The sequence below is a fragment of the Homarus americanus genome, unplaced genomic scaffold, assembly GCF_018991925.1.
Source record: "Homarus americanus isolate GMGI-L3 unplaced genomic scaffold, GMGI_Hamer_2.0 scaffold19117, whole genome shotgun sequence".
Classification (NCBI taxonomy): domain Eukaryota; kingdom Metazoa; phylum Arthropoda; class Malacostraca; order Decapoda; family Nephropidae; genus Homarus; species Homarus americanus.
This window is the reverse complement of record NW_024754704.1, coordinates 3310370-3334344: the sequence shown is the minus strand read 5'-3', so window position 1 is coordinate 3334344 and position 23975 is coordinate 3310370. Positions and strand designations below refer to the sequence as shown.

The 23975-nt window shown below is 45.6% G+C and overlaps 1 protein-coding gene across 2 annotated transcripts in view; it reads right to left on the bottom strand.

Annotated features, from left to right (window-relative positions):
- Positions 1-9593: 9593 nt before the first annotated feature.
- LOC121855942 (transcriptional regulator ovo-like) overlaps positions 9594-23975 on the bottom strand; it is a 29864-nt gene continuing 15482 nt past the window's right edge. For both annotated transcript variants that reach the window (XM_042351160.1, XM_042351161.1), the window contains 5 exons: positions 13117-14174; positions 12790-12942; positions 12413-12584; positions 12035-12214; positions 9594-11862 (listed from right to left, as the gene is read on the bottom strand). In XM_042351160.1, the coding sequence (XP_042207094.1) occupies positions 11567-11862; positions 12035-12214; positions 12413-12584; positions 12790-12942; positions 13117-14174 (1859 nt within the window). In that variant the 3' untranslated portion in view covers positions 9594-11566. The remainder of the gene's footprint in view (positions 11863-12034; positions 12215-12412; positions 12585-12789; positions 12943-13116; positions 14175-23975) is intronic.

Below are 23975 nucleotides of genomic sequence, written 5' to 3'. Positions count from 1 at the left end.
TGTCCTTGACCTTTGTCCTATATACCTGGAAAAATCCCTTGGGATTCGCCTTGGATTCTCTTGCTATCCTGATTTCGTAGTCTCTCTTTGCCTTCCTTACATTTTTCTTAACATTCCTAGATAATTCATTATACCTATTTCTGAGCTGCTCCTCCCCTCCCTTTAATTTCTTATAAATTCCTTTCTTTATTCCTATGTCATGTTTAAGTTTTTTGGTCATCCACCTTGGCTCATTCTTATTTGACCTAATTTTTCTGTATGGTATATTTTGTTCCTGTTCTTTACGTCGAGTACACGGCCTGGCACACTTTTTGTCACGGGACGAGGCTGTGTGGGCAGTGGTCTCGGCTATTAAATCCTTGTAAACCACCTCTTTACTACCCAGGGCTGGGGTGGTTATCTCCTCACTTAACCTTGGCCTTATTTTCAGATATTTGAGACAAACCGGAAATACAACGTTATGTGATGTAGTGGTGTTAATGAACTGTGTGTATGTATGTTTATCTCAAATGGTAAAAATATTACGATAATACTTAAGACTACTCAATTATCTTGGCCTGTGTAAGTAGTCTTATTAACCACACAGGCCTTGGGTGCCATATAGGTTTTGCCTGTCCTTCTCCCTTCTTCTCCACCCTCCTTTCTCTCATAATTACCAATCTACGCCCATGCTCCAGATAATTTGCCCTTCGAGAAAAGACTGGACAAGCAGTGGGCAGATCAAGATGTTATGTTCGACTACAGAGCCTTTAATTTATGTTGCAGAGTCACCAGCACCCTCGCTCTGGCTTGGAACAACGTCAGAGTAGATGAAGAGTTGGATATACAAGTGTAGAACGTCCGTCCAGATAACAGCAAGGTAAGTACAGTAGTAGCCACACCCTTGACACGTTGGTAATGAAAGTTGTCAGAGAAAACGAAGAGAAAATACTCCACAGAGAAAGCGGGGTGTGTACAAGGGAGAACCCCTTTAAATTGACTCAAATGATATGGAACTTTTTCATTGGGAAAATTATTTCTGAAGTAGTTTATAACTTTTATTCATAATATTCTGAGTCGTTGTATTACATAAGACTTTTACAATGAATTATACTCAAGTTATGCCAATTTTTTAGATGATTTATTCTGAATTTGTTCGTCGTAAAGTGACGGCCAGAAGTAGAGAGTTTATCGTGCACCTTTCATCATGTCAAATAAATTACGTAATAAATCGCGTAATGTAAAAGTTATATATTGATATCAATAATAATTAGTCATTTGTAAACAAGTCAACAACATCATGTACTCAATACCTTCAGTGATCGTTAAAACTAACCACTTGCTTCTAGTGGCTTGTACAAGAAGTGATCTTACAAGGCTTTATTATTATTATTAATATTATTATTAGTAGTATTAGTAGTATTATCTGATATTATTGTTAGTAGTAGTAGTATTATCTAATATTATTATTACTATTATTGTTATTATTATTATTTTTTTTTATTATTATTATTATTATTATTATTATTATTATTATTAGTAGTAGTAGTAGTAGTAGTAGTAGTAGTAGTAGTAGTAGTAGTAGTAGTAGCAGTAGTAGTATCTAATATTATTATTACTATTATTGTTATTATTATTATTATTGTTATTTTATTATTATTATTATTATTATTATTATTATTATTTTTTTTTTTATATTATTATTATTACTATTATTGTTATTATTATTATTATTGTTATTATTATTATTATTATTATTATTAGTAGTAGTAGTAGTAGTATCTGATATTATTATTACTATTATTATTATTATTATTATTATTATTATTATTATTATTATAATTACTCCTATTATTATTATTATTGTTATTGTTATTGTTATTATTATTGTTATTATTATTATTATTATTATTATTAGTATTATTATTATTATTATTATTATTATTATTATTATTATTATTATTATTATTATTATTATTATTATTATTATTGTTATTATTATTATTATTATTAGTATTAATATTATTATTATTATTATTGTTATTTTATTATTATTATTATTATTATTATTATTATTATTATTATTTGTTTCATAGATTCGCCGAACAAAAAAAATTCTAACTCATTTTTCTTTTTTATTTCCGCTGACTGAAAATTCGTCTTTCAGTAAACGAAACTCCAATTACCTTGGTACGTCACCGTGTTTATAGTGCTGACGTCACTGTGTTTACATGCACTGTACTGTATGTATAGTGTATAGATATACTGTTTTAGTGTTGTTACAAACAGAGCAGCTTGTATTGTTCTTGGGAAATATGTTCATTTTTGTGACCAGTGTTAGTTGTGTTAACCGAGTCTAGTGCCCGCCTTCCTCACATAACTGATGTATGTTTACCGTGCGTGAGGGAAGTTTCCTCTATAGCGGTCTTTAAGCAGCCAGTGACTTGTTCATGGGAGTTCATATATACTCGGAATACTTTCTTTCCATTTAGATTCTCCACTTTTTTCCCCCTCAAAGATATTTTTAAGGAGACAAAAACGTGCGAACCAACAATTATATAAAGTACCTCCTTGTGTACGGTATATAATTATGTGGTCCATGTAGTTGAAAATAGATCCTAATAATTATTGTCTTGGATTATGTAATGTGTACATATCTTAAATCTGGGCTGTATAATTAAATATCAGTATCTCTTTTTAGTCAACAATTAGATAAATCAATTAACTGTAGATAAACTGACACCCTGAAACAAAAATCTATAATGATCTGTTTTCAAGAGTCGCCATACTGTTTATTTATTGAATTTATATTAGAAGTTAGATAAAAAACTCACCTTCAGGGCTATAACTGTTAAGGGTAAAAATTGCATTGTTTTGCCTCAGCTTTCTGTAAGATTCAAAATACTGTATAACTGACATGGCGGAGTGGGACCAATTGGATGACGCTGTACCTGGTGTGTTTCGAGTCTAATTGTGTCAAATCTCTCTCACTGATGCCTTAGGTGTCCCTTTTAAGCACTCGAGAAATAAATCGGCTAATTTTTAATACTCCTAACCTAACCTACCCGGTAAAAATGGGTCACAGCAACTGCTTCTCAAATGCAACCTAACCAATGCTAACCTACTAAAATTCGCTGGATAACCGAAACGATAATAATATCTGAGTTAATACCGTAGTCTCAGAGCCATTTAATATAGGTCACAATATATATTTCTTGTGGACACTGTGTTCAAGATTAACTTATGGTTCGTGTTTGTCATTTCAGTTTCATTTTACCTTCAATTCTGTCCGTTTTGTTTACTTTTGTCTCGTTTTTGTCTGGTTTCTTTGGTGTTGGTCAGTTTTAGTTCGTTTTGGTCCATTTTGCTGTAAATAAAAATGGTGGATGTTAAGCCAGGCTGGTGCTGCACTGTACAAGTCTCTGCAATGGGCGAAATCGAGTGAAAAGTTCCGCTGGAGTTTGTGACATTCAACGGCCAATGTGGTAAAATTCGTCTCCAATACATGTTAGGGTACTTGGACTTGCTAAAACAACTCGTTTTTATGTATATTGAGATGTTTACGTCTTGGCTGCTGCTCCTGAATGGGGGTTCGTTCACCTCCGTTGTTTATCTGGAAACACTGTGCAATAGCTTAGCCAGCCAACAACATTGTCATAATCGCCCTCTTGCATATTCGAAACATTAAGGACTCAAGAAAGATTTAAGCAAAGAGAAACCGTTATATAAAGTTCTTATTGAGTAATTTTACGCTCGATAATATAAACAAGACGAGGGAGAATGAAGTAGCTTAGTGCACAGAAGTTCATTAGTTATCGAATATAGTTATAACTCCCTCATAACTCCGTACTGTATTAACATGTTTCCTAATCCTGTCTTTGATGCTGTCTTAACAACCCTCTAATATATAACATCCCTTCTTACAACTTTAATACCTTCTGCTTTACCCTAACTTAATCTGAAGTTGTGGCGCGCGATTTTTGCTTCAGTCTCACCCATACCAGGCACCTCCAAGGTCAGAAATTTCACCCGACAACTGAGAAGGTCTTGAATCTTTTTTTTTTCCCTAGGAGTCTTGGTTAAGGTTGAGATACACATTGTTGTTTCTTGGAGATCCATTATTCGATAAATTCATAAACTACTGTAATACACAATCTATGATGGACGAATTGAATCTGAAATTAAAGTTTGATATAAATATTAATAGTCTCTCACATAAAAGTACTCTCCATCTCTGATTTGAATGACTCGGGGTTGCTAGTAATGTCTCTTTTTATCTCGGGATCTTCACCAGTTGGTTTATTTTAATGTACACACTATACATCCTCTGGTGAATGAGAACCAACCATCACTCAACTGTGTGGGTTTAGTAAGATGATGCCATAGTTTGTTAATGGTTGTAATGCCTTGGATACAGCACAGTGATAGTTCCTTTGTGGTGGTCTGTTTGTCGCTTCTTAGTTTAGTCTTTTACCTCTACTTTAAAGTATTTGTATTATGCTCAGTAAAACATGTTGGTCAAGATCTTAATGAAAAAAAAAACCTGATACCATTTTACACCAAGTTCAGCTAAGGGTGGTACTTAATAAAAGACTGGATAGGTATAAGACAGTTCAATTAAACCTAATCGCATCATAAATAAGTGTGTGACCTTATCTTGGTATGATAAATACGTCATAAACGATACTGAATCATTCTAGACAGTCACCGACCTTATTGTTGCTGCTGAAACTACGTACAACTTGCAGCCAGTATTTTTCCTTAAGTTGATTTCCTGATAAGTGGATGTATATGTATAAGCGTTAAGGCGCGCCACCGTACATTTGGATATTTCCTGTGACCTGAGAATGTGTCATAGGTGATTTAAGAGAACAATGAGCTGGGCTGGTCGCTGTCATGACTGATAATTATCTTGTGAGTCTGAATCACATCCGCTCTGTCACCTGTACACCAAACAAGGCAGCCATCTGTGTAAGTCGTGTAAAGTTCTTCCTGTCCTGAGGTACCGGGGCCTCTGTATAAGGGTCCTCACTACACGTTCCGTTCTATATGCTGTGTATTAAATATTTATAAATGGTTAAAATTAGCTGTGGTAATCCAGGTCTCTTGAATAATGCCAGACTAGACTGTATCCTGCTGGTACACTTGTGGGAAAATATATATTTGACCTCAGGCTTTACTTTGAGGTCTTTCACATAACATCGTCCTGTCACCATCACCCCACACAGCACCGAGTGTCGCTTCCTAATGTGTTTAAAGGTTACTGTAGGTTGGAGCAGCCATATTTACTCGTAGTCCAGATCACTCTAGAGATACTGTCCGTCATCAGCTTCGACTGTTAGCGTTGAGTCCTTGGTGTCATCAGCAGACTAATTAGTGGCTGTTGATGGCAGTTTTAGGTCATCAATAAATAAGAGTAAGAAGGTGTGACACAGAACACCTTGTTACACACTACTGTTGATTATCCTGACACAGAAGAACATGAATTCTCTTTTCAGTCCCATTCATGACCCACAGCCTCATGTTAATTATTTTACCATATCATTAAGCTTTTGTTTGTTTGTTTGTTTGTTTGTGTGTGTGTGTGTGTGTGTGTGTGTGTGTAAGGTTCTGCTGCACTGGTATTCGCTCACGTTACGTCACAACCGGTATCTAGGCCACCACCAGTTAGTCTATTAACCCATTGAGTGGTCAGTGTCTCTCTCAGGTGAATGAAACACATGCCTACGACTCTACTCCTTAACGGGTAAAAACAAATCTCTCGGTAATCAGAGTTAAAATGACTTGACCCGAAAAAAAAATTAAGTGTTATAGAAAATGGAGGATTGGTCGGTTAGTTGTGTGTGCAGTGATTCCGGGTAGTAACATCATAATTGCTGTATGGTCGTCTAGATGGCAGAGGTCCGAGGTTACAGCAGACCGGTTTAGCTGTTAAGATTCTGTATAAATTTATAAGTCCAATATGTTTTGATTTCAGATTTTGATTTACATGTGTCGCTTGATGTTATTTGTCCTTCATAGTGTTGCTTCCCCTCGTGTGTCTTGTCAACTAATATTACTTTATACAGGTTATGATCACGTGTATGTTTGGAGCTTGTTGTGTTGCATGATACATTAGTTGCCATCCACAGGGGTCAAGTTTTGTTACAGGTACTAGTCTTAAGGCCGTTCTTTTTTTTTTCGTTAGGTGTAAGTTGTTCTTGATTGAGGTTTTAGAAGTCTTCCACGTTCTTCCCATTGCAACTGTTCCAATCTATGGCTGCCGTGTCTTAACGTATAGACTAATATTTCCCACGGTTTGTTATGCCAGCCAACACGCTCGCTGCCTTTATTGTTGTTTTCAGCGATAGGTTAACACACCACCTGTAGTGATCTGTGACTCCTACACGTGACGAGGATTCACACCTTTTTTTTTTTGTATTTCATCTTTGGGTTGATAAGACTACAGCCAAGAGACTCAGTAACTTGCTATCTGTAAAACGTGTTGGCTGATCCATTAACACTGCCAAAAGGTTTTCCACAACACAGGTGAATATTTTGTAGACTTGAGTGGTGTTGAAGTGTGTTAGTTTCAGACATGATAAAATCTGTGCAACAACAAGGTGAACGAGTCTACCTGTTGCAGTACTTCCTGGGAGGCTGCGCTATAGTTTGCATTATACTTCTAGGTCACCAAAATACAGTTGATTAGCGGGGGACCTCAACATGCCTGAGGGAGGGGCCACCTAAGGAAGGGGCCATTAAATTAAAAAAAAAAAAGAGGCGTGGAGGTACAAAGGTCAATACCCCGTTGGTAGACCCAGAGGACGAAGCCCACTACAGGAGCTTCGGGGTTCAGGTGAGGTTCTTAATACAAATAAAAAGGTGCTGAACTAAGGTGTGTTATAGGTGCTGAACTAAGGTGTGTTATAGGTGCTGAACTAAGGTGTGTTATAGGTGCTGAATAAAGGTGTGTTATAGGTGCTGAACAAAGGTGTGTTATAGGTGCTGAACTAAGGTGTGTTATAGGTGCTGAACAAAGGTGTGTTATAGGTGCTGAACAAAGGTGTGTTATAGGTGCTGAACAAAGGTGTGTTATAGGGCTCTAGCAAGATTTAGTTATGTTCTATAGTTTGTTTAGGCTGGTTAAAATACCGTAGTTGAATGTTGAATAAAGGGAAAGTTATAATTTTCCACCTAGGGCTCCGTAAGTAAGGGGGAATTATCGTAGTTACATTACAAGGGAATTCTGAGTCGTAGTTAAACATGATAGTTGCATTAGCCACCAGTGATGGATGTATAGATAAGGGGGGTTATAAATGTGGTGTGTGTGTGTGTGTGTGTGTGTGTGTGTGTCCCTACGGTGGTCAGAGGTTCACCACGCCCCATAAAACCTACCCTCAAGATTTATGGTTACACTGTATTACGCTGGAAATAAAACGATAATTTTGATACCATAGTAACCAAATGCTGAGTGTTTGTAATGCCTTTTAAGACTTACGGTATTCCATCATCATTGACGTGCCTGGCTGATGGGCATTTGTTTATTTTACAGTCATTCCGTTTATTGTCTGGCTGATGCTCATTTGTTTATTTTACAGTCATTCCGTTTATTGTCTGGCTGATGGGCATTTGTTTATTTTACAGTCATTCCGTTTATTGTCTGGCTGATGGGCATTTGTTTATTTTACAGTCATTCCGTTTATTGTCTGGCTGATGGGCATTTGTTTATTTTACAGTCATTCCGTTTATTGTCTGGCTGATGCTCATTTGTTTATTTTACAGTCATTCCGTTTATTGTCTGGCTGATGCTCATTTGTTTATTTTACAGTCATTCCGTTTATTGTCTGGCTCTCGCTCATTTGTTTATTGTAGAGTCATACCGTTTATTGACTGGCCGCTGCGCATTTGTTTCTTGTAGCTTATTTACGTTTTCTTCTTCACGTTTTAGCCCAAGGTGTTTAGGACATCTATATATTTAATTGATAAATCTTTCCAGTATTAAGTTTCAAAGTCTCTCAACACACACACACACACACTCCTCTCCACGGCTGATGGTTGGGGACGATCGAGTACCTCACTTATATTGGCCTGACCACAGTTGGCTCATTCCCGTAGAGCTTTTAATAACGTCTAATTTTTTTTTCTTAGGTTTGTGATTAATCTTTTAGTTTCTACTCCTGTACCTACATCATGTCTGTCTGTACCCACGTGAATGTATGTGTGTATGTATGTATTTATATGTGTGAATGTATGTATGTGTGTATGTATGTATGTATGTATGTATGTATGTATGTATGTATGTATGTATGTTTACTCTTATTCCTGGCATGTTTAAAATGGTCTTGAAACTCGGGTGGATATGACCGTAGACTTTATACATGGGTCAGACATTAGGCTCCTGACGGCTGACACTCTCCATGGTTGACAGTCTACTTGGCTGACACTTTACCTGGCTGATACTATTTGGTTCATACTTTATCTGGTTGACGCATTACCCGGCTGACATTCTACTTGGCTGACATTTTACTTGGCTGACGCTCTACCTGGCTGACACACTATCCGGCTGACACACTATCCGGCTAACACACTACCCGGCTGACACTCCACCTGGTTGATATTCTACCTGGTTTATATTTCACCTGGCGGCTGACTCTACCTGACTGACACTACCCGGCTGACACTCTACTTGACTGACACTACCCGGCTTACACTCTACCTGACACTACCTGGCTGACACTCTACCTGACTCTACCCGGCTGACACTACCTGACTTTAAGCGGCTGACACTCTACCCGGCTGACACTCTACCTGACTCTACCCGGCTGACACTCTACCTGACTTTACCCGGCTGACAATCTACCTGACTCTACCCGGCTAACATTCTACCCACAGCTCTACCCAGCTGAGCACTCTTCCTGGCTCTACCCGGCTGACACTCTACCTGGCGCTACCCGGCTGACCTCTACCTGACTCTACCCGGCTGACACTCTTCCTGGCTCTACCCGCTGACACTCTACCTGACTACCCGGCTAACATTCTACCTACAGCTCCACCCGGCTGACACTCTACCCAGCTTACTCTCTACCTGACTCTACCCGGCTTACACACTACCTGACTAACACTACCCGGCTGACCTCTGCCTGACTCTACCCAGCTGAATCTCCACACTACCCGGCTGACCTCTGCCTGACTCTGCAGCTGAATCTCCACACTACCCCGGCTGACCTCTGCCTGTTTCTGCAGCTGAATCTCCACTACCCGGCTGACCTCTGACTGACTCTACCCGGCTGAATCTCCACACTACCCGGCTGACCTCTGCCGACTCTTCCCAGCTGAATCTCCCACACTGCAGGCTGAAGCCTCTGCCCGACTCTTCCCAGCTGAATCTCCACACTGCAGCTGACCTCTGCCCGGCTCTTCCCAGCTGAATCTCCACTACCCGGCTGACCTCTGCCCCGACTCTTCCCGGCTGAATCTCCACACTACCCGGCTGACACTCTGCCTGACTCTACCCGGCTGAATCTCCACACTACCCGGCTGACACTCTACAAGACACTACCTGGCTGACACTCCTCACCTGGCTGATGGTCACTCATATACACTGTTGTTGGGGCGAATTAAAAATAAAGAAATAGTTCAAAAAAAATCTTTATTATCTTAGTGTCAAGTATATACAGATAAGATAGAGGGAAAAAAACACGTGAAAAGAGAACATACAAAACAAGACAAAGAATATCTAAAAATATATTATATGTGACTGAAGACTCATCAACAAGAGACAGTCAGCTAGAGGTTACGGCTGTCCGTCATAAATAAGGTCAAGTAAAAGTTTACAATAACATTAACTGCAACCCGTAAAGAGGCGAAGATGATATGGAAAGCTCACCTTGAGAAATGACTGATAGTTCCTAAGTGCCATAATCATAGTGACCCTAACAACAGTATCGTGAACCACAGTCACGGTCGTAGCATCTAGTGAACGCTTATAAACGGTTATTATGTTTGCAATATTTATTTAATCATAACAACATTTGCACTCTCAGTTGAATAATTGCACCCGGCAGCCTAACAACCAGCTGAACAACTGTTAAATAATGTTACTGTACTACGTTGTTACAGCTGCATCTTGACCCTCGGTGAGAGACGCAGTGCCACGGGTGCTGGACCACACCAACAACATATATCCAACATAACAATTGCACTCCATTGCACCATTAGTTTACTGCAACTTATCCCTCTACTTGCATAGCATCAGAGACATACAATGTATCAATAATAACATTTATATTTAGAATTAATCCTGCTAACAGAGATTCATATTGGTGCAGCTGGCTATTGTAGTCTTCCTTACAGTACATGCAACTACATAATGTAGAGAAAACGTGAGCAGCACCCAGCTCGTATAACAGCGATAATCTAAAACTGCGGAGTGAGAGTCACCGTGTGGCGGGCCTTGTTGATACTGGTTGACGCGGCCCATCTAAAGCACTAGCACACAGGTCAGGAAGCTCGCAAGTTTTACAAAAATACCAGACAAAGATAACGAACTATGTACATCCTATTTACACCCATCAGACAGCTTGTACTTCACCGGAAGATACCACGAGAGCAGCGTGCTCGTCCACTACCAGCTAACGCCTCAACAGCCTCCACTCCTCGTTGACGGGGGCCACAACGCTACCCTTTTGTTACACTCCTCCGTCTGCCCTCCGTCACGCCACGACCAAGGTGCCACCTCCGGCTCCTTCGTCTCTGTTTTAGGTCCTACAGTTTAATTTTCGACCCTAAAACTTAACTTTCTCGATCTTAGACTCGGCTGCAGGCGGCGGGTCTCAGCTCTGAGGTAAATATCATTGGTTGGTGGTTATTGTAAAATATAATATATGTTTTATCACTTATGGTTGGAGCACCATTCATATCTAATGCCCACAGGTTACATTTGGAGATCATCACAACATACTGGAACACAGTGGCCTTTTGTCGACAGTTTTATAAGTAAATAATAAAGACAATGAAGTTTCGTGGTATATAAACTATAGAGAAAGAAGAGAAGAAGCACAACACATTAAGTGCGAGACGTGATCATTGGTTCAGCAATATCTTAACATCTATATTGCAACGAATCCACATACATTGTAAGCACTTGTAGCGCCACATGCCATATAACTGCTATTATCGCCACCATGTTCTGTTTCATACAGCCTACATACTTGATCTACTGGAGATAACTTGCATTATATGCACATGAACGGCATATATAAAGAAAACCATAAACTTTTCTAGTATGGTAATATATACTTTAATATACTTATAATATAATGCCTTTATCTTTATTTAGCTAAGTATAAAAATACGTTCAGCGCGTGAGCTGGTCAGGTCAGTCTGCGTGTTGTGTAGAAGCGGGAGAGCCCTCCTCTGGTCCACACAGCAGCCGACAACAGTGCCAAGTCTAACTCATCACTGTGCTGCCTGTGTGGTGCCGGTCAGCGAGGCAGTGATATGTGTTGGGCCTGGCATCAGTACTGCAGCCCACACCAGTCGTGACCACCGGCCTACAACTATAACAGCCAACAAGGACACCCGCGCCCGCTGTCACCACAACTTTCTACGTTTGACTCATCAGAAGAACGTTCGTGAAATTGGAGTTGTTGAACTTGAAATGCCTCTTATCGTAGAACTTGAGTAGTGCGGGGCTGTAGGGATGGTTGTCCTTGAGGTGGAGGTAGTGACACTCGGGCTCGCCCGTAGTGTGGCCACACTCCTCACACACGTACACCTTAGAGCGCCGCTCCTTGTAGGCGTAGCTGTGTTGGACGCCGTGCACCTTCAGGCAGTGGGACTCCAGGGAACACCGCTGAGTGAACGACTTCTCGCACAGGTTGCACTTGTAGGGTCGCACACCTGGGTACAATAAACTGTGGTTAGTCACGACATAAAACTACTCACGTGTGCCATGGAACACTATGAGACAACGTATACATGAACCAACCAACTGTAAACTGTACAAACTCATATTATATTGCTAACATTACTGTGTAGACTAAATAACACGAGAACATGAAGAGTGACCCACCTGTGTGAGTACGAGTGTGGCGCTTGAGGTCGAAGGTGTCGTTAAAGCCTTTCCCGCAGAAGGTACACAGGTATCGCTTCACGTCCGAGTGACACTTCATATGGCGGTTTAGCAGTCGCTGTAGAGTGAATGCCTTGGAGCAGATGCGACACACGAATTTGCTGCTTTCCTCCTCCATAACTGCAACAACAACAACAAACAGTGAGATTGGTTGTAAATAAAGGGACACTTATACTCAGGGTCACCTTAAAGAGCATTTCAGTGTTTTAAGCCGCGTCGAGGGGAGGGGGATCTAAACTTAATGAAACACTAACAGTTGAAACATGTTTACTTGCTGATAGGAGACAAACAAGGTAAAGTGTGTGTGTGTGTACCTACCGGGGGGCGGAGGCTGCAGTTTCTCAGGAACCTCTGGACGTGCTGGGTCAAGGTTGGGAGCGAGCGGGTTCTTGATGCCATGACCACCGTTGACAAATTCAAGGGGTGTGTCTTCAGGAAGGCCCAGACGCTGCTGCAGGATGGACACTCGCACCTGTAGTGGCACCTCGCGCTGCAGAGAGACAGAGACTTAGTTAAGTCCTTTATGTTAAAACTAAAACTGTTAATATTTGAAGTAATAAACTAATAGTCAGAGACGTGTCACTAGATTTGTTGTCTGATGCTCGGTCTCAGCGAGAACTGATGCTATACAATATTGTTTTGTGAGAAGAATTTTTTTTATACTGTTTTTATTAAGTGAGAACGTGTGTAGGTACCTGGAGATCGTGCAACGGCGGGGAGTTGGCGTCCATGATGGAGCTGCCCCCTGGTGAGGGCCGGCTGGGGTAGCTGGTCTGCATATACTGAGGGGACATGGGTGATCGCTCGCACCACCCGCTCTGTAGGTCCGTAGACGACACCAACGGAACCTGAACAACACACAGACCCATTAGGACGAAGCGTAATAATCGTTAAGACATTACATGGAGGCTACTGTACAGGAACTTATTAAAATAATGGACAAAAGTCGATCCACATCACAATTTGTTAAATATTTGATCGTGATACAAATCGTAACGTTATAAGTATCACATTTGACTGACCTGTGTTTGAGTGGTGAGGGGCTCAAAGGTCTGTGCCTCTGGCGGGGACCTGAGGAGGGTGGTGCCGCTGGTAAGGGGCGAGGTAGCGCAGCTCAGGGGCGGTGACACAGGTATCGGTGAGGGTGACGGTTGTGGGATGGTGTACTGTGGCTGTGTTTGCTGAGACTGGATATGCTGTGTTTGGAAATGTGTTTGATGTGTCTGCTGTTGTTGCTGCTGCTGTAGTTGATGTTGCTGTTGTTGTTGTTGCTGTTGTTGTTGTTGTTGCTGAGGCTGGAGGTGTTTGTCCCTGAAGTGTGCTGGAGCTGGGAATGACTGAGAAGTGTCATTGGCAGTGAGCGGGATGCTGCGGCAGTGCTCTGGGAGGGAGTACACGTGAGGCTCTACTGGCATCGGGATTGGTGGTGGCAGTGATGTGGTCTCCAAGTTGGACATCCCGCCAGGAGGAGTCTGACCTCCACCACCACCTCCGTCAGCGCCACCAAGCCCGCCTTTGTCTCCACCGAGGCCGAGTGAACCGAAGAAGGAAAGAGATGTCTGTGAAGAGTCAACGTAGCCGCCGTTAGAGCCGGTGCAGTGTTGGCCAGGAGGTGGACCACCGCCGTTGCCTTGACCACCGCCATCCTCGGCGCTGGTGACCTGCGTCAGGTGCATGGAGGCCAACACCGGCGGCAGCGACTGCGGCGACACGCTGCGGGGGGACCGTGCGCGTCGGGTCGTCAAATCGTATGGAAGGATGGAGTCGTCGGAGTAACGGGATGGCCTGTGGTCGTACTCCATTGGTGACGGCGCTCGTTGGTGTCGTCTGACGTCACAGAAGGGGGGCAGACGCGGTGAGGCTGCACGGCGGGGCACGTGGCAGTCCAGCGGCGTGTCCTGTGGCGGCAGAAGCATGTCCGCAGGGGGTAGGGCTGGGGAACGGGAGCGGACAATGAGAGCTGGTCTGGGTAACAAACGGCTGATTGGCGGTAGGGTGCGGCGCTGCCGATCTCCGACGGGTTCCAAACGACTTGGGCTGCGGGGGCGTGCATCGTCACGCCAGTAGCCACTGTCCTCATCTGTAGGAGACAAACACAAACTATTAGAGCGTGGACGACACCTGATGATGGGTTTATTACCAAATGATAAGTTGTCATCCATTACTTGAAGGAGTACTCAGCGCCACAAGAACAAGGATAGTGAGTCAACAAGTACACAACGGGTGGGGGATATGTAGGTCAAAGTGAGTCGTGTGAGGTCACATATGGATCATCTGTCTTGGTCACATGAGGTCAAGTGAGGTCCGGAAGCCAGCCGGAGGAGGTGGTGAAGGTGAAGCAAATTTCAGCTGTTATTTTACACGTGTGTTAGTGAGTTTTTACTTTTGTTGACAGAATGTGGAACATTTTACCCTATCGCTCTTGTTATATCAGAGTAGGAATGAAGAGTAAACGTCAAAGAGAAAGCATTATTGACAGGTCGAGTCAGGTCATGCTGCCACAGACTTTCACATGACCTGATAGTGACCCCAGTCTGACCTGACCTAACACTTGTTCTCAGCTTGTCAGAGACAACCGGCTCTAGACTTGATCATCAGCCTTCCCCCATTTCTCCTCTTCTCACGTACGGCAACTTTCACTTCTCTTCACGAATTTTCAGTGATGAGTGGACATTGGAGTGGTAGCTTTACAGGCGGTTTCCACTTGTTATCATCGTTATTACTAGAAAACATCGTCACTGGGTGAGAGTAGTCCAGTAGTTGAGAGCGCAGTGGCCTGCCTGGCATCCCCCTGGGGACCTGCACCGGGGAATTAAGAGGCCACACCTCCGGGGACTCCCGCACTCCACCTCACGACAATGGGTCAAGCTCCTCAAGGGGTGATGGTTGAGAGCGGGGGAGGCGGAGCTGCTACACCATAGCTCACAGTCCCCAGGGACTCCCGCCCTGGGGACGTGGGCTAAACTCCCAGCCCTGAGGTTTATTATTATTTATAGATTTACAACACGACTCCTCCCAATCATTTACGGGTTTATGGAACTGTGCATCAAGGAGAGCACAGAGGCTTTACTGGGGTGTAAGACTAGTGTGTGTGGGACTATGAGGAAGGATGGTTACTGCTCTCTTGGGAGAGTTAGGTTGGGGACTTGTACAATAAAATTCACCTTGAAAATATCAGCTATGACGATGTCGATTCTTAGTCTGCTTCGAAGATGTCAGCGTAGTCAGCCGTGAAGATGTCAACAGTAATCAGCTGTAAATATGTCAACAGTAATGAGCTGTGAAGATGTCAACAGTAATCAGCTGTAAAGACGTCAGCAGTAATCAGCTGTGAAGATGTCAGCAGTAATCAGCTGTGAAGATGTCAACAGTAATCAGCTGTAAATATGTCAACATTAATCAGCTGTGAAGATGTCAACAGTAATCAGCTGTGAAGATGTCAACAGTAATCAGCTGTGAAGATGTCAACAGTAATCAGCTGTGAAGATGTCAACAGTAATCAGCTGTGAAGATGTCAACAGTCAGCTTATCAACAAGACTGCTGCTCTCCTTGCGATAATTAGTACAAATAAGAGTTAACTTCACAAGAGTGTTTAAGAGGAACCTTGGCTTCGTCTGTTGAAGGGTGTCCCAGGAACCCTTATCTGAACTGTGGTCACATTCTGCCTGATCACGCCTAAACAATCTAGCGGAACCTTCGTGTAATGTTTGTATTTGATTCTTTTGTTATTTGTATTGGTTATCAGTCGTACACAGCGCGGCTCTCTACCCCTTCCTGGTGTGTGTGAGTGTAGGTAAGTGTATGTGTGTGTGTGTACTTATATACAGGTGTCACGTACCGTATTTGATTATATACCTGTGGCAGATTCTCATGTACATCATAGTGCTCAGGTGATGGAGGCACATGAAGGTGGTTCGTGTATGCATTTTACAGCAACGTATGTGATTAGGAGTGTGCAACAGAGTCATGTGCACGGGTCGCTGGTCACAGATGTTGCCTGTACACAGTAAGAGTGTGTGGCTGAGTGGAGGGTACAGCTGACAGATGTTTGATACAGGATACAAGGTGTGTACAGGACAAGGATACAGAATACAGGTTAATTACAAGCCTAAAATACAGAATACAGGTTAATTACAAGCCTACAATGCTGCATACAGGTTAATTAATATCTAGGATAATATTACAACCAGGGAGGTACTCTGCGGAGAGGGGGGGGGGGCACAGGTGACGGATGTTGACGAACAGGACACAGGAGAACGGGAATGGCACGAGAGGGTGAGGGAGTAAACATATCCGGGGGTTAGAGGGAGGTGAGGGAGGGGATGTGTGTGTCTCACTTCCGCGTTCATCAGTAGAGGAAGTGACACGAGGCGGAGACGAACACTGGTTTAGCCCTGTTTGTGGAGTTGTGTTTTATGAGGTGAGGTCTCTCTCTCTAACTTGAGCGAACCATTGTGGCGTCGCATTAAGGAAGTTAGGCTTGTAACGGGACCCTGGGAGGCATGTGTGAGGGGTGAGAGATACCGAGAGGATTGCTCAGTGAGACTTGAGGGTGAGGTGTGTGTGGTGTCTCAAGTGTTAGGTCGTTGTGGAAAGTCTCAAGAGATTAACAGTACAAATAACTCGAGGATAAAAGGACACAAGGGCAAGGTGATAACAGGAGGGAGGAGGAGGTGATAACAGGGGAGGGGAGGAGGATAACAGGAGGAGGAGGTGATAACAGGAGGAGGAGGTGATAACAGGAGGGGGGAGGAGGTGATAACAGGAGGGAGGAGGTGATAACAGGAGGGGAGGTGATAATGAGGAGGTGGACAGGAGGGGGGAGGAGGAACAGAGGAGGGAGGAGGTGATAACAGGAGGGGGAGGAGGTGAACAGGAGGGGGGGGGAGGAGGTGGATAACAGGGAGGGGAGGAGGTGAGACTGGAGGAGGGGGGAGGAGGTGGGATAACAGGAGGGGGGAGGAGGTGATAACAGGAGGGAGGAGGTGATAACAGGAGGGGAGTAACAGGAGTGGGGGGAGGAGGTAACAGGAGGAGTAGGTGATAACAGGAGGAGAGGAGGTGATAACAGGAGGGAGGAGGTGATAACAGGAGGTGAGGTGTGATAACAGAAGGAGTGAGGAGGTGATAACAGGAGGAGGAAGGAGGTGGTAACAGGAGGAGTGTGGAGGTGATAACAGGAAGAATGAGGAGGGGAAGTGGGAGGTGGTAGAGGTGGGTATTATAACAAGTTGGTGTTGCTCGACTCTCACCCCCATCCACCACCGCCGCCATCTTCCTCTCACCAGCAGTGTTCTTTCATAGGGGCGACACAACAGGTTTATTACCAACGTGTTCATGAACCTCTTTTCTCCCTCACACACATTGTTGGGAAAGTAAATATCTAAAGAGATTTTGCTAGGTGTTTCTCTCGGTAACCAGAGGATCAAGAAGGAAGACGTGTTAGGATTATGGTAACTCTGGGAATGTTGGGTGTGTTTGTGGTGAGTGGCAGACTAGAGATCCACCCGACCTGTACATCTTCCCACAAAGTCCCCCCCCCCTTCCTCCCTTTCCTCCTTCTTCCCCTCCCCCCTTCCGACTCAGCGGGTCAGACACGGTGCATCAGCGGGTCCCGGGTGCTGTGCGTGGCGGCCCTCACTAGCTCAGGGTCACAACGCATGGTTCTCTATAATCAACATTGTGCCGGAAAGAGATCATGGGGCGGTTGGCTGTTATCTGTCCATCATGGCGGTCAGGTGATTGTTGCTGGTGATGTGTTATGGCCGCCACGTGTCCGCTCTCTCACCAGGTCCACTACCACACCATCACAACAAACTTCACTACTCCTACGACTGCACATTAGTTACCACCGATATAATCAAGACGTTTTCAAGTGGCTCTCTGTTACTGCCACCGGCTGTGTTGTCCTCTGCATCACTAACAACATCGTCTGTCATCTCTCATCACAAGAAACAATAACTCCTATCCATTCCCTTCACCACCCATCACCAGTACACACCTCGCCTACCTTCACCATCACCACCATCCATCACCGCCACCATCTTTATCACCACCACCACCCCATCACCACCACCACCCCATCACCACCATCACCACCACCACCCCATTACTACACACACCTTCACACCACCACCACCGACACCTTCACTACCACCACCCCTTCACCATCACCACACACCCTCCTACTACCACCATCACCCACACCTTCACCACCACCACACCTTCACCACCACCACTTACTACCACCACCATCATACACACCACCACCACACCCTCACTACCACCACCACCATCATCACCACCCCTTCACCACCACCACACCCTCACTACCACCACCCCTTCCACCAGCACACACAGCATGGCCGTCCGTTGGGTGGTGGTGGTACGTGGCCTTGAACTCTGTGATGGGCGGTGGAGGCTCAGCTGCAGTAATTCTCTCCAGTACAGTCATGTTGGCCACAGCTCTATGCACTCACCCCAAGAGACTCACCCAACATGCACCATAAACTGTTGGTGTATTTGTTATTGTTGTGTTGTGGAGAGGTTGGTTGTGTGGGGCAGCCTTCATGCTTGTGTTGTTATGCATACACCCCCTTTCTCCCCCTACCCGTACCTCCTCCTCCCCCTTAACCAACTCCCCCCATTGAACTCCCCTGACTCTTCTCTCCACTTCAAAACATCTCTCTCTCTCTCTCTCTCTCTCTCTCTCTCTAGAACAATACTATCTTGCGTCATCATCCCTGGTATGGGCTGATATCCTCCCACAGCCTCCTGTCTACGCCATTAGAGAACACCGCACGTGACCCCCCTTCCGAGCAGGACTCCCGTGACACACACACACACACACACTTGTCGTGCCTGAGAGAGGATTATGGTGGGGGTGAGGTAAGGAGAGATGATGAAACAATCCCTTCACGTTCATCATTTCCTCAAACGGAAGGTGGATGAAGTGAGAGAGTGGGGGCAGGGGGTAAGTGAGGGAGTTGGAGGGGGGTGAAGCAGAGAGTTGTGGTGGTGGGGGGGGTGCAAACAGTACGTCATCAGCCAATCAGTGAAGGCGAGTCTTGTTTACAGTTCAAGGTTAGTAGTGGTGGTAGTCGTCGACCATTTGCTACTCGTGACACAGGGAGGAGAAAGTGGCCTTGTCTCCTGCTAGCTCTTAGGCCTGCGTGTTTCCTGTAGAGAGGCGGGCCAAGACACACGCACACACATACACACACACAAGTTCTGGAACAAACAAGCGGGCAGCGCCATCTATTGCCAAAAGGCGGCGGCGGCGGCACACATGACTCCTTGTGGTGTATCATGTGTGTTCTGACCCTCCTGCCTGACCATCTGGAGCCCACTGTGACGACACACACACACACACATTTAATATCGGTGCTACAGTCACACTTAGGTTCAATATATCTTACAATAGAATATGAAAACTGCAACTGTCAGTAACTCTGTGTGTGTGTGTGTGTGCGTTGGTAGTATGATATCTGTTGCACATAAGATGCAAATATTTGAGGCATTGGTGGAAGTGTTGGTAGTGGATGGTTGTCAGGAAGTGTGGGTGGTGGGTGGGGGTGTTAGTTGGGAAGGTGGGTGGTTGTGAGTGTGGATGGGAGCAAAGTGGGTGGGGAGAGGGTGGAGGGGGAGAAGGCGTTGTCCGGGTTAATGCAATCTGTGTCAGTGTTGGCCGTTAGAATGCTGGTGTCAGTATTGGTCACTGTCTTCTGGTAACAAAGGCGCTGTAGTTAACCCATCTACTGTAAAATATAAATTGCCTTCAGTGTCGTCCTAATAAGACTGTTACGAGTGGATGAGTTAGGAGGTGGTGTGTGTAATGCCCCGCTCGGCCGCCATAAAATAGCTGGCCTGGTAACCGAGATTGGTATTTATCCTGCTGTTGAAGTCTCCACAAGAATTGGTGCTTTGGAACTCGAGCTGTCACCCTGCCCATCATACCCAACTACTTAGTTTCTCAACGTCAATAATACTCTTGTATAAAACAGTATACCGGTGTTATATACAAGGAGAAGATAAGTATTAAAATGTTTCTATTCGGAGAAATAGTTGAGGATGACGAAGAAGTGGGCACCCAGGGTTCACCTCACCTTTTTTGTGAGGGAGGTGGACCAAGTGGAGCAGCCAGCGGCCACCACCGCTGTTCCTGTGGTCACTTACACCTCACTATTATGGCACGTCCACCTTACATCATCTACTAGCAAGTTTTACTCTACTTTTCTTAGTGTTCTCTGACACACAAGAGGAAGTAGTTGAGTAGTTAGTGGTGAGAGAGGTCAAGGTTCTGGGACCCACATGATCGCATCCTGCCACAAACAACCAACATGCTGCTGCAGCGTCTCACCCAATTAACCGTCCTGGTCTAACCCAAACAAACCAGCGGGCCCACCGCTGGAAACACTGTTACTGCTGGAAACTGCCGGGAATCACAAGAACACTGACTTCGTCCAAAAGCGCCCGAGGCGGACCATGAAGGTCACCTTGGCAACTCCCGAGCGAAACATTGTGCACCGCTGTTCACCTCCTCCCTCGTCTTGGGGACGAACACGTCTCACAACTTCTCATTAAAATATTCCTTTCATTCTGCTTATTTAGAACAAAATTACACGAACTGCCTCGATACTTGTGTGTGTGTGTTAGTCACCTTAGTTGTAAGAGTGTTTGCCTCACGAACAAGAGTTGAGAAATTGATCAACAACACAAACGCTCATGATGAGGAGGGAGAAACACTGATGGGAAAAGCAAAAGTATTCAGTCTCAGTCCGAACATCTTCGGAACAGCGTGTAAATCCAATGGTTATTTCTGTTTTCTTCGCTCACCATCTACTTGCAGAGTTAATCATGATCCAAGTACAAGGAATAGGTGGGAATGACCGAGGAATTCGTTCACTGTATGAAGCATTTTGAACGTCTCTCTCTTCACCAACACAGAGTTTCATTTTCTGTGTTCATCGTCCCGTTTTACTGCGCAGTCATGCATTTATTTTTCCGTAGCTCCACCTGTTGTTCACAGAAGCTACCGGTATCTGAGAGGAAGTTGTCCAAATTTACGGTCTGCGCCTTGTGTATTCTAATTTATCCAATCATAAGTACAAGAAAAAAAAGTTGAGATTGCATGAACTGTGTTGGTCAGTCACGTCGACCAGGTACGGTGTGGGCTGAACTCTCACGCGAGGGAGCTTAATGGGAGCACAACCTAATGCTTTGTTTACCATTTTGTACACTGTTGCACGGTGGGGCAGGGGGAGGCTGGAGGAGGAAGATGTGGCTGTTACGAGGGGAGAGAGAGAGAGAGAGTAGCAGGAAGGGTGAAGTGAGGCCAGGATGACGAAGAGGAGGAGGAGGAGAGGATAGATTATGGTAAAGTGAAGGAAAGGAGTGATGGCCTTTCCACTTGCACCAATGAGGAAGTCTCCCCTAACGGAGGCTGTCGCTTAATGACGGCATGCAGGGCGGCGGAAGCACTGAGAACATTGGTCGTTATGGAAGGTAGGGACCCTCCCTTCTCACTCATCCCTCATCAATACCCAACACCCCTCATCCGCACCCAACACCCCTCATCCACACCCCTTTTGAGGGTGTATACATGTTATCATAAGGTTGTATACATGTTATCGTGAGGGTGTATACGACTGTGTAGTTGGTATTCTTTTCTTTGTCAACTCTCAGACTGGGAAGATGTGATCACGTCAGTGTGACGCTGGCCAACACAGCTCACGACCAGCCTTCGTGTTAGTCAAGTTAGGATACAAATAAAATTCCCTTTGGGGTAAAAAGTTTTAAATGTTTCATGTGTTGTGAGGGAAGGAAGGAGGCAGAGAGGGACGACTGGTCCTTCAACAAGTGTTACTCTCTCCTCTCCCCAGTTCAGTGTGGCTGGCTGCACCACTCAGCGGCCCCCGCCCCTGGTAAAGATACTCTGTCGGCTTCATACTGACGCACATTTTTTTTGATATGTAATAAAACATGAACTTCTTGTGTAACGGTTATGGTTGACTGCACCACGGAGCAGGAGGCACGCTGGATGCCCCCCCTCCCCCCACCAGCTCTAGTGCTTGAATCTAATATGGGAGGGGGGGGGGGCAAGTGCCAGTGTCACCCTAGCAGTAATATAGGTGGAGGTGGTTGCAGCGTTGACCTGCGTGCCAAACAGGTGAGGGCGGGGCCCGGGCACCTCCCTGCCCTGCCTCACCCATTCACAACACTTTGTTTATCACCCTGGCAGGTTCCTGGGCGTGTCCTTGGTAAAGCTTCACATTAATGACCTAATTTATGTTAGAATGGCCTGTGATCCTCGCTATTAAGATGCAATCAGTCGTCGGTGGGGGAGACAGCGCCTTCCTCGTGGTGCCTGAGTAGTGTGTGGGTGTGTATTTCCTGCACGTGTTCCTCCCGCTGCCTGTAGTAATGATACCGTCATCCCCGCCACCCACCACAGCCACTACCACAGCCACGACCACCACACCCACCACCACCACCAGCAGCAGGACAGCTCCACCGTAAGACCACCACGAACACCGCTGCTGGTGATAACAGTTGTACAGTTGAGCGACATTGTTTATCTTGGTGCATCACATCCGTACCGCCGCGCGTTGGTTGTCATTCAACTGTATTTAATGAAACACCGCTGCTTGTCCTATTGAAAACGGCACGCATTGTTGTGTGTGTGTGTGTGTGTGTATGTGTGTGTGTGTGTGTGTTGGCTACGTCAAGGGCACAGCGGACAAACTTCCGCTTGTTCAAAGAGTAAACCGTTGACTCTAGTTCCGCCTGGTAGATAGGAAGCCGCTGGCCAGGTGATGGCCGGCATGTTGTCCGGGGGGAAGGTATGCACGGTACACTGGCCAGCTAGAGTAGTCCTTATGGCCGGGTCGCACACGCTTCTTGTTCGTTGGAGTGAAACCGGGTCACCCCGGGGCCTCCTCGGGGACTCCGGGGTCAACAAGACCTGTTCAGTTGTGCTAGCTGGAACCTCCGTCAGGTTTGTTTCCTAGTGATGATGGCGCCTGAGGGAGGGCTGAAGGTGGATGGTATATGGAGGATGAGGTGCTGATGATGAGGTTATAGGCCGAGGAAGACGAAGAGAGGGAAGTATTTAAGGCGGGTACAGCCGGGGTGACGGGCCAAGAACCTGGTGGTGGATGGTGACCTAACACAGTGAGTCCTGAGTCAGGTGAGGCGGGTTGGTCTTGTTCAGCGGCTGTTGAGTGGTGGCGTGGGTGAGGATCTAGCCGGGTCAGTGGTGGCGTGGGTGAGGATCTAGCCGGGTCAGTGGTGGCGTGGGTGAGGATCTAGCCGGGCTCGGTGGTGGCTTGGGTGAGGACCTAGCGGGTCAGTGGTGGCGTGGGTGAGGACTTAGCTGGCGGGGTGGTGGCGTGGGTGAGACCCAGCCGGGTCAGTGGTGGCGTGGTGAGGATCTAGCCGGGTCAGTGGTGGCGTGGGTGAGGACCCAGCTGGGGGTGGTGGCTTGGGAGGACCAGCCGGGTCAGTGGTGGCGTGGGTGAGGATCTAGCTGGCCAGTGGTGGCGGGTGAGACAGCGGCCAGTGGTGGCTTGGGTGAGGACCCAGCTGGGCCTCCCAGGTGAGACCTAGCTGGCTCAGTGGTGGCGTGAGGATTAGCTGGCCAGTGGTGGCGTGGGTGAGGACTTGGTGCAGTGGGTGGCGGGTCACTGGTGGCGTGGGTGAGGATCTAGCTGGCCTGGTGGCGTGGGTGAGGATCTAGAAGCCGGGTCAGTGGTGGCGTGGGTGAGGATCTAGCTGGGTCAGTGGTGGCGGGTGAGGTGGCCAGGTGCGGTGGCGTGGGTGAGATCTAGCCGGGTCAGTGGTGGCGTGGTGAGTGGTCAGTGATCTAGCCGGGTCAGTGGT